At 40.1% G+C, this 18,058-nt stretch overlaps 1 protein-coding gene across 4 annotated transcripts; it reads left to right on the top strand.

Annotated features, from left to right (window-relative positions):
• Positions 1–4,384: 4,384 nt before the first annotated feature.
• SUB1 (SUB1 regulator of transcription) lies at positions 4,385–16,761 on the top strand. 4 transcript variants are annotated; one of them, XM_007097433.2, is made up of 5 exons: positions 4,385–4,490; positions 6,929–7,001; positions 9,342–9,464; positions 14,390–14,498; positions 16,429–16,761. In XM_007097433.2, the coding sequence occupies exons 2-5, from the start codon at positions 6,930–6,932 to the stop codon at positions 16,506–16,508; spliced, it is 384 nt and encodes a 127-aa protein (XP_007097495.1). In that variant the 5' UTR covers positions 4,385–4,490; position 6,929; the 3' UTR covers positions 16,509–16,761. The 4 variants fall into 4 exon arrangements, with proteins under 4 accessions (XP_007097495.1, XP_042852864.1, XP_042852869.1 ...); XM_042996930.1 differs by lacking the exon at positions 4,385–4,490 and adding an exon at positions 4,557–4,692; XM_042996935.1 differs by lacking the exon at positions 4,385–4,490 and adding an exon at positions 4,977–4,995.
• Positions 16,762–18,058: the final 1,297 nt, after the last annotated feature.

Here is an 18,058-nt window from a genome sequence, read left to right as displayed (position 1 = left end):
TACTTTTATTTCATCATGATTTAGAGTTCCACGAAATACATATTTTTAAGGAATTAACTTGTATTTTTTTCTGCATTTAATTATTTATTTATTTGTTTATTTTCAGAATGGTTTGGTCTGGTCTTTACCAGTCTTTTTTTTTTTTTTTAAGTTTATTTATTTTTGAGAGAGAGAGAGAGAGACAGAGAGACAGAGAGAGAAGAAACAAATGAGTGGGGGAGAGGCAGAAAGAGAGGAGACAGAGAATACCAAGTAGGCTCCCCCCACCCCCATGTGGGGCTGGAACTCAGGAACCTAACCATGAGATCATGACCTGAGCTGAAGTCAAGGGTCTGAGGAGGCTTAACCTACTGAGCCACCCAGGTGCCCCTGCATTTAATCTTTTAAAAGTCAAATAGTCCTAGAAGGGAAAGGGTCTGGGGAAGGATGTTTCACATGAACAGACTTAGAAGCAGTCTTCTGAATTCTGCTTGTTCCTCAAGCCCTTCACACATGCCATCCTCCCTCCCATTTCTCCAGAGAAGACGGAACTCCCTTCTCCTGGGAGATGGGGTGGATGGGAACCACTGATCTCATCGTTCCACATACAGTCCCAACCATTCCCTGATTTCCTCACTCCCATTTCCTGTACCCCTCATCCTTCTGTGGCATCTCAGACCTGTAATTCTGAGCTTCTATAGAATTCTGCATTTATTTTGCCAACTCCCTTACCATTCTTCTACCCACCCACTGTTCCTCATATTTTGGGAATCTGCACCACATATGTTCTCCGCTATGGCGGCCATGAGAATGCACGTCTCTGTTCTCCTACTTATAAGGGAGTGAATTGATTCAGAGCCTGATGGTCTCTGCTGAGTACTGTTTTTTTTTTTTTTTTTTTTTTTTTTTAAACAGGTGTTGCTCTGCTGGGTCGCAGTCTCCTCTCTCTCCTGGATACTGTGTCCTCTCTTATTGCACATTGAGGCCTAGGAATTTATTTTTGGTGGTCACCATGAGCCCACACAATTCCACAGTGGTGCCATAATCAGTGGCAAAGAAGGGAGGCCAGCTCTCTTCCCTTTGCATTTAATGCAGGCAAATGGTCTGAAAGCAGAGTTGCTTGGACCCAGTGGGTTTAAGTTTAGAAAAGATCTTTCTTCTCCTTATTACTCCTAGTGGTCTCTCTATTGGATGCAGATGTGTGCACAGAGAGCTCAGCTGGGGCCAAGTCCATATGATAGTGATTTTGATGTTCTAGAAATTTGTCCCTTTTTTTTTTTTAAGTTTATTTATCTTGAGAGGTGGGGAAGGGGCAGAGAGAGAGGGAGAGACAGAGAATCCTAAGCAGGCTCTGCACCGTCAACATGGAGCCCGATGTGGGGTTTGAACCCATGAATTCTGAGATCATGACTTAAGCTGAAGTTGGATGCTTAACCTACTGAGCCACCCAGGTGCCCTGGGGAAATTTATCACTTCTTGTGTTAGCAATCAAAAAAGCCTCCTCTACAGTGTTTTCCAGACTCTAGCTCTTCCTTCTTTCTTCAGCCCCATCTTCATTTTACCCTGGACGTTCTGAAAACATTTTAACTGCCATGGCTCAAAAATCTTCCACATTTCATTGTCTTCATTTTCACATGGGGTAATCCAAACTCCTTCAACTTCATTTAGGATCCTTTGCCATCTGGCTTCATCCTACTTTTCTGGAAGAATTGCCTACTCTTCCTCTGTGCCAACTCTACTCCGATAGGATTGACACTCATAGCTTCTCAATGTGCTCAGAGCGTTCCTTTCTTCCCCCTCCACATGGTCTCTCTCATCCCCCCAGTCAAGTCTGAGGCTGTCATTCTCTTCAAAGCATCCCCAGTTTATTCTAATCCAGAGGTCCAGCTATCTGTGGAATTTTCTAGTATTTGTGGCGGTAGCTGTCATTTCACAATTACCCAGGGCCTTGCACTATTTCATGTAGATCGATACCCCAAAAAACAAACCCCTGGCTAACATGGATCCATTTCTCTGGGCGTGGACACTGCTGGAGGAAGCTGTGGGATTCCTTGGTGCTGATCCGTAATGATGGGTGAGGAGGAGAAGGCAGAGGTGCTGTCTTGGATCTTGGAGAAAGGCCAGAACTGGGCCCCTGCAGCTCTGCAGAGCCAGCACTTTCTAGGACTCGAGCAGCCCTGGCACTGCCCCTGGGGAGCTGCTGTGTGGGCCACACGTGTGGTAGCCCCTGGTCTCTGATGGATTTCTACATCGAGAGAACTTTTTGATCTTTAAAAACAATTTTTTTAATGTTTATTTATTTTTGAGCGAGAGAGAGCAAGCGGGGGAGAGGCAGAGACTCCAGGTTCCAAGCTGTCAGCAGAGCCCAATGCCGGGTGGATGGTGAAATCATGACCTGAGCTAATGCCTACCCGCATAACCTACTGAGCCACCCAGGCACCTGAGAACTTTTTGATATTCAGACTCACCTTAGAGCCTCTGCTCTGTTTGAAACTCCCAGCACCAACATTTTAGCCCAGCTGCCCCTTTTCTTTCAGGTTCCTGTCCAAATAGTCCCATTTCATCCTTATCATATCTAAATTAATCTCACCCAATATCCTCTATGGCATCATCCTGTTTTTCTTCTAGTTTTCATAGTACTTATCTAAAATTATCATCTGTATTTCATTTTTTGCTTGTTTATTGTCTGCTTCATGTATTTACACAGGCCCTATCAATCCTATTTATTCCTGAATTCCTGGCGAATTCCTGGCAAATTCTCTTTGAGTAAAGAGAGTTGTAACTCTTTTTATCTTGGAGGAGGAGGAGGGGAGGTTGTGAGTCAGATGACTACAAACAGTGCCCTGAACTCTATCCATCCTCAGCTGACACCAGAGTTCCAGGGAGAGCCACGTCCATGGCTTTCAGGGCCTGGGCAGCCCAGTGATCCTCTAGTTACCCCAGTATATGAGCTCAGTACAACCAGATACCCTGACAATGCTCTAGGGCACTGTTGGCCACAGGGAAACTTTGGTCAGCTGGCCATAGTGCTGGTGGGGGAGCTCCCCAAACTTCCTCTAGGTGTGCAAACTCTAGGCTAGCAAGAGACCATGCTGGAACAGTAGTTATTGAGTACCTTTCATTTTTTTTACAAATTAATTTAAATATTTCTTACTTTTTCAACTTTCTCATTGAAGTGTATCTTATATACTGTGAAATTTTACATCTATGTACACCTGTGTAACTGCCACCCAGACCAAGATATATTCAGCATCCTAGCAGATTCCTTTATACTTGCTCCCAAGTGATATCCCCCAACGGTTACTGACCTAGATCCCCATAGATTATTTTTGCCTTTTTTGGAACATCATGTAAAAGGAATTGTACAGTAAGTGTTTCATTTTTTAAAAAGTGGTCATCTAGCCTGACACTGCATGATTAGGAGAGGGGTAAGAACTCTTGCACTCTCTTAGTCGACAGCAATGTGAGTCAGACAGTGCAGGGTTTGAATCATGACTCACTCCCTATATAACCTCTAGCAGCTTATTCAACCTTGTTGACCCTGGGTTTCTTCATTATAAAATTGAGAATAATTATTCCTACTTTGGAAAGTTGAGATGAGTAATATATGCAAAGTGCCTCATGCAGTGGCTGACACATAGTGGGTGCTTGATAAATGTGTGTTGGACAAATAAAACTTTATATATATATTCTTTTTTTTTAAGTTTATTTTTGACAGAGAGAGAGAGAGAGAGCACTTGAGCAAGAGAGGAGCAGAGAGAGAGGAGACACAGAATCCCAAGCAGGCTCCACACTATCAGTGCTGAGCCCAATGGGGGCTGGAACTCATCAACTGTGAGATCATGACCTGATCTGAAATCATGAGTCAGGCTCTTAACCAACTGAGCCACCCAGGCACCCCTATATATATTCTTGGCTATAGCAGGCATTTATTAACTGTAAATCTATTGGCCATGTTCCTGCTTGTAGTATGGATTTCTCCTGTCTTCCGTGAACTACCTCCAAGACTTCAGTTTAAGGATAAGGGTGGCCAAGGACTTCTGTAAAGATTTCTTGCACTTTCCAGAATTAAATGTGTGACACTTTGGTTTCCTTCCTTTGGATTTTACCAGCGAAAAACTGCGGAAGGTAGGGGGGGTGGGGTAAGGACCATTTCTGGGAAAATGGGCTTATTCAGTATGGACACTTCACTTTAGTACAAGAAACACTTATGGAATTAAGGGCAAAGTTCGATGGTTGTCATTCGTGTTTTATTCGTGCCCTCATTCACACTCACAGGTCAGGCTCAATCTCCGCTGCATTTTACTTTCAAGGCACTAGCTCAGCACGAGGACGGTCCCTTTAAGGCCCTGGAAAGGGTCTCGCTGTTGGTTTCGGCGAGAAAGCCACGCCCCATCACGTGTACGCAGTCCCAGAGGGGCGGGGCCGGCAGCTCCTCGCTTTCGTCACTTCCGGTTCTCTGTCAGTTGCAAGCGAGCGAGCAGAGGGCTGTTCGGCTGCAAGAGCGGAGCGTGAGTGTTGGGGGCCCCGCCCCCACCCTTCGAGTCCCTGCCCGGCCGATCCCCACCCTCCCGGCGGGGCCGCGAGCCGTTTGCGGCCTCTACACCGCTCGCCGGCGACGGCCGCGGGAAATGGCGGCGCTGCCAGACCTCCCCTTTCCCCGCCTTGGCCTCCCTGGACCTCCTCCTTCGCCGACCCTGCGCCCCATGCGCTGTAGGCCGTTCCGCGCCAGAAGCTGGCTCCCGGGAATGGCTCGGGCGCGGCGAGAGCTGCGGCCCCGGGCGGCGGGGTGCGGCCGGGCGGGGGGCGGGGAGCTTTGGGGAGGGGGCCGGGGCGCCCCCGGGACAATGCAGCGGCGGCCCGGGCCACAGCGGGGGCGCGTGCGGAGCCTGCTTTTCCTCAAGGCTTTGCTGGGGCTCTCACCGTGACTCCCGGGGGGGGGGGCTGTCTAGGGGAGGGAGAGAGCGGACCCCGTCGGAGGAGGGCTGCGGGGGAAGGACGACTGGTATGCTGGGGGTAGGTAATGCTTCGAGAGAAGAAAATGGCGCTTGGTGCAAGTCCCTCCTCTTCCCATACGGTCTCCTCCGCACTTCGCCGCCTCCCACGCCCCCTCCGACCAACCTGTTTCCCCCCGCCCCAGCCGTTGCCAGCCCCAGGGTTCCAGCAGTTTCCTGGTGTCGCGCAACCCCCTTTCCCCGTGTTGGTGCTCATCACCCTCGTGTAGTACCGAATTTGTGTGCCTTTTAGTCTACGTTTATTTTCACCTCGTCTTTTCTAGTCCTCCACGCCATCATCAGAGAATGAAGATTCGTTTTTTCAGTTGCGTTTTGTATATATTCTACACTAGCATTTTAATACCACCTGCCTGAATTACTAGCCTGCCTTTTTTTACGTAAAAATATATTTTGTCAAAAGTTCAAAGTGGCCTTAGTTACCATTATCTTGTTTTTTTGTTGAATGGGCTTCTAATTTGGATTAATTACGAGGTCATTCTTTGAAATGATCTTAGCCCTCCCCTCCCCCCCCCGCAGCTTTTATTAATAGACCGTATAGTTATGCTTGATTATTTCAAAGTGAAAAAATAGGTTATGTTCAATTTAATTACCTTTAAAAAAATGTTTCTTGGCATTACTAGCTGCTAGCATAAAAAAAACTTAAATTGATTTTGGAGTTTAGGATGTAAAATGGAGGCAGTAACAGGATTAGTACATAAAACATGGTTCAGAACCTTGTTGGTTCCACCTGAGTTTCCTCTTCTCATCAGGAAATTACCAGTTGGGTTTGTTTGAGCTTTTTGAAATTAGTGGCTAGAATTGGAATGGATGGCCCACTTCTTTTACCTTGACCTCCTATTGTGGAATACATTCAATGTCAGTGTAGAGACAGGTTTAGTCTAGAGAGCTTGATTATGATATTTTGAGGAGAAAATGAGGTCTTTTTTCCTTTATTCAACATTTAACAGACTTTGTTGTATATATTGGGGCCTTTAGGTTATACAAAAATTAATAGGACCCATCCTTTTTGGATAGAAAGCAAAAGATTTTTTAATAAGTGGTTTACCACTTGGTTTTATAAAGTGCCTTGAAAAGAAGTACAGCATGCCTTGGAATTCCTTGAAATTTGGGCTTTAGCTTTTTTTTCTTTCTTTTTTTTTTTAATCACTGCAAAAGTAGAGAAACAAGGCCCTCTGTCTGGCTGTGCTCAGTAAACCTCCACTTGAAAGCAAGGGATTGGCCTATGTATATACCTCTGGGGAACTAGGGCCATAGTAGGGATTTGAGAAAAGGTGTTGCCCCTCCCATAAGCAGATTCTTCAGAATTTAGTTATATTCCAGAGAAAAAAATCAGTGTAAAATGTAATGAATTGTAAAAATTACGTATAACTTTGTGAACTCTGAATAGGTGCTTGTTATTTTGATGGCATGGTCAAAAAGCCAGAGAGCATGAAGGACATACACAAAATGTGAAAAAATAGGATTATACTGGTGAGTGAATTAGCTATTGACATCTGTATAGTGCAGCTCTTCTCCATGTTGGGTGGATAATTCTGTTAGATCTCATGAGTGAGAAATATAAAGCCGTATTGAGGATATTCCTACTTCCTGGTTTTAGCAGATTGCTGTCACCTGCCTTCTTGCAATTTATCCTACCCATAAACCTCTAACCTCTCTAAAATGCAGTATAAAAAGACCCAGTGGCTTTGAGAAAGAGGTGTAGGAGTATGAGAGGTGTGTGACATTTTACTTCTTTCTCCTTGCTGGGTTCTGGGTGTTATTTTCAACTCAGAAGAGCATAGATTAAGAGTATAACTTCTAGCATTGTGCTTTGCGTCACAATTCCAGTACCACAAAATGATAGAACCATGGAACTTCTTAAATTTTTGCTTGGGAGAGATTAAGCTGGAGGTAATCGAATAATTTGTTAATTATATAATGTATTTGTCTTGCAGAATGCCTAAGTCAAAGGAACTTGTTTCTTCAAGCTCTTCCGGCAGCGATTCTGACAGTGAGGTTGACAAAAAGGTGACTATTAATGCAAGTCATTTCTGTGATACTTAATTCAGCAGTATTGCCCACATCCAGTTCTATAGGACAGCAAGGCATATCAGAATCGTAAAAAGAGAGCTTGGACGGGTGTTTCTGAAAGTGCAAATGGTTCTGGGACCACTTGACCAAAGTGCCTAGGGTACTTGTTCATGCACACTCCTGGCCCCTAAATCAGACTTGAGCAAGTGTTTGGACCTGAACAAGTCTCCCATTGAGGACTTCTAGGAACACTAACTCTGCAGAACCACCACCTTATTCCCTAGGGGGAATAGCATTAGAAATAGGCCAAAGCCGCTATTTGCTTTATTTGGAAATCTGCCTAATCTGTAGGTATTGTGTGTTGTAGTTGAACTAAATTACCTGAACTCTGAATGCAGGTGTCAATTTTGACAGTGTCCTTGGCCACTGATGTTTATCCAGCCCACTAGGATTACTTCAAATGTAGACTTGGTACATGTTAAGTTAGAATGTTATTTACTCTGGTCTCCTCCTTTTAGTGAAATCAACACCCAGCAAAGCTAACGTGAAATAACCCATTTTGACAACAGGCTTTTTCTACATTAGTTGACACCTGTGCTGGAAGCTGTGCATTCTGCTTACCTGAGCAGCTCACATTGTAGTCCGAGCTTCCTTCCATGCAGAACTTTTTATTTCCTAGAAGCTTACATAATTATGTCCCTGAGTTTAGTTGACAGTGTTAGTTAAAAGAGTTTATGGGAGAATCTTGGAGAAGATGGATCTTTAGGGAAATAAAGAATATATCACGTAAAGGTTGAAATGAAGCCTCAAAGAGCATACATAGCTGTACTGCAGAAGGAAATATGTCTTAAATTCTTATTTGTGTTTGGTATGGCATTTGATTATGTTCATTTAGCAAATTTTTATTGAGTGTTTATGTGCCGGGCATGTGCCAATCCCTGGGGAGTATCCAGACCCTGATACAAAGAATAATCACTTTCTGCTTATTGAGCTGAATTGATATTTGCCATTTGTCCCAAATAGTATTCTTAATCCTGTAAGCACTTAAATTAAATACATTCACTTTTGGGGCACCTGGGTGGCTCAGTTGAGTGTCCAACTTTGGCTCAGGTTGTGATCTCGCAGGGTTCGAGCCGTTGGTTGCGCTCTGTGCTGACCGCTTGGAGCCTGGAGCCTGCTTCAGATTCTGTGTCTCCATCTCTGCTCCTTCCCGCTCATGCTCTCTTAGAAATAAGCTTAAAAAAAATTAAATGCATTCACTTTTTCAGTTATATGCATACGTAACATTATATTTTATCTAGTTTCATCTAATTTAGTAAGACAACAAGTCAGTTTGTACTTTCCACTAAAAGGAACACGACTGCCCTCTGCTGTTTAGGTTGGGAACTCCACTAGTTTTCATAGGCGTTAGCTCATTTTAAGAACCAGGTTATATAAAAAGTTTTTACAATAATGCTGTTTAATTTAAAACGTTGTTTTGATTTTGAATAGTATAGTCTAAGCACATTGCTGTCCACCTTTGGTGATTTTTTTTTCTGATGAGGAAGTTCTTGAATTGTTGACTTCTAATGCTCAGTACGAAATAGCTTTCTTAGGTTTGTGTACTCATAAATTTTTCTTTCTTTTTTTTAAAAGCTTATTTATTTGTTTATTTTGAGAGAGAGAGTGCGCACATATGTGCATGAGCAGGGGAGGGGCAGAGAGAGGGAGAGAGAGAATCCCGAGCAGTCTCCATGCTCAGCGTGGAACCCATCTCGGGGCTCGATCCCATGAAATGTGAGATCATGGCCTGAGCTGAAATCGAGAGTCAGATGCTTTAACTGACTGAGCTACCCAGGTGCTACATGTACTCACAATTTTCAAAGTCAATTTAAGTCCCTTTTGGAATAGGCAGCGCATGAATAACATATCCTAGATTGGAATAAGTTGGTTGTATTCTTACGAATTAATATATTTCCTTTGTAAAAAAAATTAGTAGCTGACTAACTTTAATAGACTCGTGGTTTCTAAAAGTTTATTCTCTTCCCAGAGAAATCTGATGTGCGTATCTGGTCTATTAAAGAGTTGTTTCTCTGGTTATTACCTCTTTGATGCCTGAAGTGACTTTTGGGCTCTTGGGAACACATTTTGAAGACACTGTGTTAGATATTAGGTTAATTCCATAGTTCTCTTGTCAAGTGAAACTTGCCTGTGTGTGTTTTTAGGATTCTTTTTTTAATGAATAAATGTAGTCCTCTGATCCTTTAAGTCCTAAGGAGTCAGGAAGTGTTTGAACCTGAAATGTGTTTTATTCTTATGTATGCAGATTTTAACCATTATTCTTGTTTTTCTTTCAAGTTAAAGCGGAAAAAGCAGGTTACTCCAGAAAAACCTGTAAAGAAGCAAAAGACCGGTGAGACTTCAAGAGCCCTGTCATCCTCTAAGCAGAGTAGCAGCAGCAGAGATGATAACATGTTTCAGGTAATTTCCTTAGATCCAGAGGAATTATTATCTGGCTTGATCTGATGAATGTTGAAAGTACTATAATCTGATCCTGCATAATAATTTTTAATGTTTCTTATAATCATCTTATATTCGTTGAAATGTAAGAGCAAGTTTGTAGAAATGAAAGTAATTTATATGCTGCTAGATTATTGTTAAAGTCTAGAAACTTGTGGTTTGGCTAAGTGTAAAACAGTGAATTTAAAATTATAGACATCCAGGGGCTCCTGGGTGGCTCAGTTGGTTAAGCGTCTGACTTCAGCTCAGGTCATGATCTCACAGTTCATGAGTTTGAGCCCCGCGTCTGTGCTGACAGCTCAGAGTCTGGAGCCTGCTTCAGATTTTCCCTCCCCCTCCCCCTCCCCCTCCCCCTCCCCCTCCCCCTCCCCTCCCCCTCCCCCTCCCCCTCCCCCTCCCCCTCCCCCTCCCCCTCCCCAAAATAAACATTGAAAAAAAAAAAAGATTTTAAAGTTCTAGGCATTCAGAAACAGATTGAGAACTGCACATTTAGGAAGCAGTTTGAATGCAGGGCTTGATGTCATGAACCTGTGAGGTCATGACCCAAGCTGAAACCAAGAGTCGAACACTTAACCAACTGAGCCACCCAGGCATCCTTGAGTTGTTAATTTTAGCCATTCTGACCGGTGTGAGGTGGTATCTCATTGTGGTTTTGATTTGTATTTCCCTGATGATGAGTGATGTGGAGCATCTTTGCATGTGTCTGTTAGCCATCTGGTTCTTCTTTGGAGAAATGTCTATTCGTGTCTTCTGCCCATTGCTTCACTGGATTATTTATTGTTTGGGTGTTGACTTTGGTAAGTTCTTTACAGGTAAAATAGGTATATATTTTGAATTTACTGACGGCCTTGAAAGACAGTGCCAGGATTAAGGTTAGAATAGGAAAATAGAAGTTGGATATTTTTACTCACTTTTTGCCTAGTTATGTGTGTGGATGAAAATAGACACATGATGGTTATACTTACTACTGTATTGAATATGGAATATGCTAAAAGAGGTTTCAGGTGCACTGATCACACAGAAAATGGTAACTGAAATATGTTAATTATCTTGACTAGTAATCATTTCACTATGAATAGATCACATCTTCATGTGGTACACCTTAAATGTATACATTTTTTGTTAAAAAATATTAAAAATTTAGACAAAATGCAGATGGATTAGTTATAGGTTTTAGTCTTCTGACTTGCCTATAGCTTAGGGGAGCAGACTACTTTGATAGAAAACATAAGTCAGTATATGTAAGGAAGAATTATGAAAGGGCCCTCATTTCTTTAAGTTTGAATGCTGTTTTTTGTTTGTTTTTTTGAATGCCTCCTGTACATCAGGCCTTGCTAAGTTCTGGGTAAGCAGTAATGGTCCCAGTAGACATGGTCTCTGGTTTTGTGGAATTTATAGGGATAAATATTATACTAATAAACATACATATATATGTATATGTATGTATATAAGTTATGTTAAGGGCTGAGAAATAAAAGGGTAGGTTATTATGAGAGAGAAGGTGCTCTGGGAATCTCTCTCTAAAGAAGTGACATTTGAAGCTTAAGACATAAAGGAGGAGCCAGTCATGAAATACATGAGAGAGGGAATCCTTTCTAAAGTAGAGAGGCTTGTGCAAATATTTTGTGGCTGGAGCCTAGGAAACCTGGTTGAGAATGTAGATAGATCTGGTTGGTAACGAGGGTGAAGGACCAGGTCTTGCACTCTTTGAGTTTTATTCTAAGTGCTGTGGGAAGTTTCCTTAAGGGTCAGAATGAAATGTGGAATCTGCAAGAGAAGCATCCCGTCCTTTCATAGACCTTCTTGTAGAGAATGGACTTTCTTCTTGTGGAGAATGAAGTGCTGCATTGGAATATTTTAACTTAATGTTTGCAATAGAGGTAAAAACTTTCGAGGATTTGGGCAACTATCTATCTTGGGCTTTCTCTGATCAGTTCTTGTTTACCGTTTGCCTGCCTTTGTCTGTTTAATGAAAACATCTGTAGCATTTTAATGGATTTTATCTTGTCTTTTGAAGAAACAGGATCCACATTTAGAGATTTTATTATGTTAGAGCAGTTTGGGGAAAACCACATCTATTTTTAGGGGGTGGTTATCTCATCAAAAAAAGTGGGTTCAGTTTTTAAAACCTCATTTGGAAAGCTTCCTGAGCCTCATAAAGCTGTAAGATTCCTCACTCTTTTGAAAGCGCCTCTTGGTTTCTCTAGGAGGAACTATATATTTTATTTTCAAAGTGACTTTTCACAGACCTTAGTAGTGACAGGCATTCTACAAGATAATCTTTAATTTTGTTGCTGTTATAGGTTTTTCTTTGAAATGGTAATTTGGCCATAGAAAAATATTTCGGTGATAATACTGAATTTTAATTGGCTTAAGAGCACAGTAGAGTACATTGGTTATATAAATAAAAAATGAGAACTTCATTTTTACTTACAATAATGGTTTGACAATTTTATTAATATTTTATTTGAAATTTTTTTTTTCCTAGAACTTTTATAGTTTTAACCCTCACGTTTAGGTCTGTGATCCATGTAGAATTAGTTTAGTTTTTCTGTGTATGGTGTGAGATAGAGGTTGAACTAATTTCTCCCCCCCATGGAGATATTCTTAGAGTTATTAAATCAGTATTGTAAGTCCCAGCGAACAGTTCCACTACGAGAATTATTCTGGCCTTATCTAATTTATCCAATAAAACAGTTTACTAAGAACCCAGTATGATAGGCACTAGAGGGTTTCAAGAAGACTGACTGAAAAATAAGCCATTAAAAGTGACCATAAGATCACTGGTGACTAATTTAGTGTAGGCAGTGGGAATTTAATTAGTAGAAACAGTATTCCTCTCCTTTCAAAATTTAGCAATAAATGGAAGAGGGAAACACGGAGAAAGTTTACAAAATGCAGGTTAGGGAAAATGTTTTCTAGAAGAGGGGAATGAGCATGTTAGGAAATGGTAGGTATGAAGCCAGTGAAATGGGAAAGAACGTGTATGAAAGAAACGGGGTAGAAAAAGTAAAGAAAGTTAACTGATATGATGTGAGTGCAGAGAAGAAAGATTTGAAGGCACTTAACCCGTACCCAGTGCACTTCATTTCTCCATAAAGCATGGGGCATGCCCTGGAATTAGGGGTATACCAGCAGGACAAGAAACGTAACCTGAAAATGGAAAACTAAAGGAAAATGCACAAGACCTAGCTGAGACCAGAAAAAGCAGTCTAAAAGGACATAGGCAAGATGGAAGCCATTAATATGTACTGGGTCAGCACAGCTGTGATTCTACTACAGTAATAACTTGTATCCCCGTGAAAAGGATTATTTAATAATCAAGGGGCCCTGGTTCGAAGGGAAAGGAGCATAACCGAACCCCAGATCTTTACATGTTGATGTAAGCACAAAAATCATAGCTGGTTTTTAGTCAGTAAGCCTGAAGAGTAGTTTCAGAATGAGTAAGAGATGGGCAGGTGTTAAAAGTTTTGATCAGAAAGTGTGACTTCTTAGTTTAAGTGCTAGATAGTATATTACAGCAGTGTAAGACATCCTGGAAAGTGCTTACAGACACTTTGTTGAGTAAATTGTTTTCCTTTGTAGTTTGTTAAGCACAGTGTAAGGTTTTTGAAAAATAGTTTTCTGTGGGTAGTTTTAAGTTCTTACTTTGAGACTATGGGTGAAGTGTATTAAAGATGTTATTTGAAATGAATGTCTAAAAGGAAAAGCTTTCTCATGTTACTATTGACCGGATCTCTGGATTCTTAGAATGGTGTATTGCTGGTGGAGTCTATGGATTCCTACTGGTTGTAGTTTGTACTGCAAAACTTTGCTTTCTAATGATTTTTATTGTGGTAAAAAATCAAAAACACTTTACATAGAATTTGCTATTTTAACCATTTTTAAGCATACAGTAGTGTTAAGTATGTTTATATTATTGTGAAACAGATCTCCAGAACTTTTCATTTTGCAAAACTTAAATAACAACTCCCCTTTACCCCCTCCCCAGGCCCTGATAACCACCATTCTACTTTTTGTCTCTCTGAATCTGACTAGTCTAGGCATTTCTTATAAGTGGAATCATATAGTATGTATCTTTCTATGAGTGGTTTCTTTCACTTAGCATATGTCAGCAAGGTTCATCTGTGTTGTAGCATGTGACAGGATTTCCTGTTTGTTTGTTTGTTTGTTTATTTATTTATTTATTTATTTATTTATGAGAGTGTGAGCAGGGAGGGGCAGAGGGAGAGAAAATCTTTTTTTTTTTAATGTTTGTCTATTTATTTTGAGAGAGAGAGAGAGAGGGAGAGAGAATCCCAAGCAGGCTCCGTGCTGTCAGCGTGGAGCCTGATGTGGGGCTTGATCCCACAAACCACGAGATCATGATCTGAGTCGAAATCAAGAGTCAGACACTTAACTGACTGAGCCACCCAGGTGCCCCTAGGATTTCCTTTTTTTAAGGCTAATACTCCATTGTATGTATATAACACATTTTGTTTATGTCAACATTTAGGTTGCCTCCATCTTTGGGGTGCTGTGAGTAATGCTGCTGTGAACATGGGGGTACAAATAAATATCTTCTCAAGACCTTGCTTTTATTTCTTTTAGGTACACACCCAGAAGTGTGGCTCCTGGATCATTGCTAGATCATGTATTAGTTCTGTTTTTAATTTTTTTGAGGCATCTCCATACCATTTTCCATAGTGTTCCTCTGTTTTACTAATGATTCCTTTAATGTGAAAATGATTGGAAGGGTCAGATGTGCTTCATTTAATTCCGTCTTTTTAAGAAAGATTTTTTCAGTGACATTTCCTTTGGTTGTAGTTTCGATATTCAGAATAGTAGTAAATATAAATATGGACATCACTCTTGAATACCTTTCTATGTTTTTTTTTCTTTGGCAGATTGGGAAAATGAGGTATGTCAGTGTTCGAGACTTTAAAGGGAAAGTCCTAATTGATATTAGAGAATATTGGATGGATCCGGAAGGTGAAATGAAACCAGGAAGAAAAGGTGAGATTTAATTTCCTGAATTTGGTCCTGTTATTAGGACTGAACTAAAAATTATCTAAGTAACGTATCTTACTTGAAATTGAAATAATGTTTGCAGTGCATTGGGAGGATCTTCATTCAGTTGAGTGTTCTGTAGTCTTTTTGGACATGACGCTTCCTTCAGTCACCTGTCTTAAATAATTGTTGGAATAAAACCCAGAAGAAAGAATACCCCTAATATCATTTCATTTGGCTGCTAATTTGTTTGGCTATTTTTTTTTTTTTTTTAATGTTTGTTTATTTTTGAGTGGGGGAGGGGCAGAGAGGGAGGGACACAGAGGATCCAAAATGGGATCCGTGCTGACAGCAGAGAGCCTGATGCGGGGCTCGAACTCTCAAACTGCAAGATCATGACCTGTGAAGTTGGATGCTTAATCGACTGAGCCGCCCATGTGCCCTTGCTTGGGTGTAACTTTAAAAAAAAAAAAAAAGTTTATCTGAATTCTTAAGTAGTAGGCACTATCTGAGAAGTTGTAAAAATTGGAATGAAAAATTCTGGTTTATAGTGTTTCCTTTTGGTTCATCTTCTAAAGGATATTCTTTAATGGGGTGGGGGGGTGGGTGGGATCCTTTTACTAGGTCTTTGTCCTCTTTTCATTTATGCTGCATCCCATCCCAAGCATATCAGCATCATAGAAGCATACTGGATTTTTTCACCAGATTTATAGCTAGAGAACATTTATGGATTAGCATAAATTCCTATATTTTGGTAGTTAGCTGCTTTAGGTTGATCCTTAGCTAATAATAAAGGCCTCTTTATCTTCTACTCTGCCTGTTTGTCATTTTGAAGGTACTGCTTGTTTGCTTCATGTGGGTTTTGGGTTTACTAAACCTAACGTTTGTTTTCATACCCTTTAACATTTTCTTGTTCAGGTCGTTTTCTGGCTCATTCAGGTTTTTTCATTGTGGGCAATGCCACATTTCTTGTTTCTGCAAACATTTACTGAAATAATTTGATCAGCTTAAAGTCTTTCCAAGGTGTTGATGCATTATGTTCTTCTGCCTTCCTCACAATTTCATGGCCTCCCAGCAGTTTTCTGAAAAATACACTCATTCTTCCAATTCTAGTTTATTTCTCTATTTACATGGGTCAAGTATTAGAACATTGGAAGTTCCAAGTTCAAAATACTTTCTGTTCATAGTCTTACATCTTAAATAGAAAAGACATGTTATTAACTAACATTTTAAGTGTTCACTTATGTGTCATGTGATACACTTAGCTTTTTATTCAGATTAACTAATGTATTGGTTCTCAACACCCCTTTGAGGTGTAAATACCATTTTACTGGTGAGACCGAGACTCAGAGGTAATGACAGTTTTTTAAGGTGACATTAGTGATTGGGAGGCAGTGATAGAACCCTGACAGCATGATTGCAGAATGCATTTTTAATCAGTACGTACATTCTGAGAAGTCCTGTGTGGGTCACGTCCCAGGAATTTTTCCAAAGTGAAATGAAGGTTTCTGGAATAACTCAGCACAAAGTCATTCACCTTGAGTTCCTGTAAAAATTTGAGCAAATGTTGGAACCAACTGGATATAGAAATGGAGTGTCACATACGAAATCTGGACCTGGCCACTTAGCCTGCTAGTTTACAAACTAGCAAATTAGCTTGTGAGATGCATCTTCAAATCATTTGTTCTCACAGGGTATAGTAAGTATTGTGCAGGATACAGTGTTGGAAGTAAAACTAGATATAAGACTGGTCTTGGTTCAGGTAATTGTTATGAATATGTAATTAACAAATTAAGAGATTTGACTCTTGGTATGGTTCCATTGTGCCTTTCAAAGTGACAGCTGTTGATAAAGCAGTATTTTAGTTGTAAGTATGAAAATCATCAAGAAAGCATAAATAGAGTTTCAACTTTTAATTTTTAAAACTTTGTTTTAGGTATTTCTTTAAATCCTGAGCAATGGAGCCAGCTGAAGGAACAGATTTCTGACATTGATGATGCAGTAAGAAAACTGTAAAATCAGAGCCATATAAAACCTGTACTGTTCTAGTTGTTTTAATCTGTCTTTTTACATTGGCTTTTGTTTTCTAAACGTTGTTTTCCAAGCTATTGTATATTTGGATTGCAGAACAATTTGTAAGATGAATACATTTTTTTTTAATGTGCATTATTAAAAATGTTCTGAGTGAAGCTAATTGTCAACTTTATTAAGGAGGATTGCTTTGTGCCCGCCACCTAGTGTAAAATAAAATCAAGTAATACAATCTTAACTGTTGTGGCCTTTTTTGATCAAAGGAGTTGGTACTGTTTAAGGCCAAAAGTAACAGTTTATAGACCTGTTAATTTCAACTTGGCTTTTACATTCAAAAGGATTTGTATTGCATTGGATTTATAAACTCTGACTTGTGAAATCCATAGTTGATCTGTTTTCTTCCAGCCCAATGTCTAGACTTGTTGTATTTTTCCACCCCAGTGATACTTCACTTTCCCTTTTTTTACTTCATTTTCCTTTAGTAACTTGTCATGTTCAGTTTTCATTTCACTTTTTGCTCTTTTTCTTGAATATATTCTAATTTGGAAAGTCAGTGAAACTGTCAAAATGTTAGTTATCTCAATAAGGTACTTGTAATTAAAATATTATATGAGAGCTACAATCACTAATTCTACTGTATTAAATATTAGGAGATATAGTTTGATAAAAAACATGGCTTGTATGAAAACTGAACAAGTAAGTGTATGTCGTTACCTGTAGCGTTCTGTGTAGTTACCTTACTGCTTAGTCTGCAGAGAATAGTGACTTAGATGTCTGATTTGCTTTCACTTATTAAACATGTTCACCATGGGATGATGTCTATAAAATCAGATACTGTTATATTAGATTAGGATTTAATAAAAATTGTGAAAGCTTATTGGCCTAACATTTTATTTTGTAACATGGAGTATATATATAGCCAGAGATCTCACTGAGCTTTACTGTCATACTAATGTGGTCAGTTTTTGGAGGAAAGAGTAGATAGAGCATATTCTCACTGGCCTTTTCTTAGTAGGCTTGGTTCTTTTGCAGTTTTCTCTCTCGGATAGTAGTATTCTAGACTTAATGTTAAGTTTTAGCAGGTACTCTGAAGTGATTTTCACTGAACCATAGTGATGAAGCAGATCCAGATTGAGGCACAAATTTCAGGGGCTTTGCAGCAATAAATAGGGCATGGTGTGCCTTAGGTAAAGAATGTAAAGGAGCTATAACTGAAATTGAAGAAGGTGGCAGTGAAGAGGAAGGAATTCTCTTCACGCTAAATGATAACACGTGATATTTTGATCACATTGATAGGACACAGTTCTAAATGGAATGGTAAAGAAACGTTTAAAGACGTGAAAAATTCTTGTTAACAAATTACGTATTTTTGGTAGCTAATCTTAAATGGTTTACTGCCATATCAGAGAGTTGCACTATTATACCAACTTTGATTACCGCATCTAAAACATTTTATAGTAGAATTGTCAAGGACTTGATTTCAAAACCAGCTGCCAGGACACATACAGTTACTAAATTTTTTTTCTGGCAGCTGT

Source organism: Panthera tigris, chromosome A1, assembly GCF_018350195.1.
Source record: "Panthera tigris isolate Pti1 chromosome A1, P.tigris_Pti1_mat1.1, whole genome shotgun sequence".
NCBI classification, from domain to species: Eukaryota; Metazoa; Chordata; class Mammalia; order Carnivora; family Felidae; genus Panthera; species Panthera tigris.
This window is presented reverse-complemented; position numbering and strand designations above follow the sequence as displayed.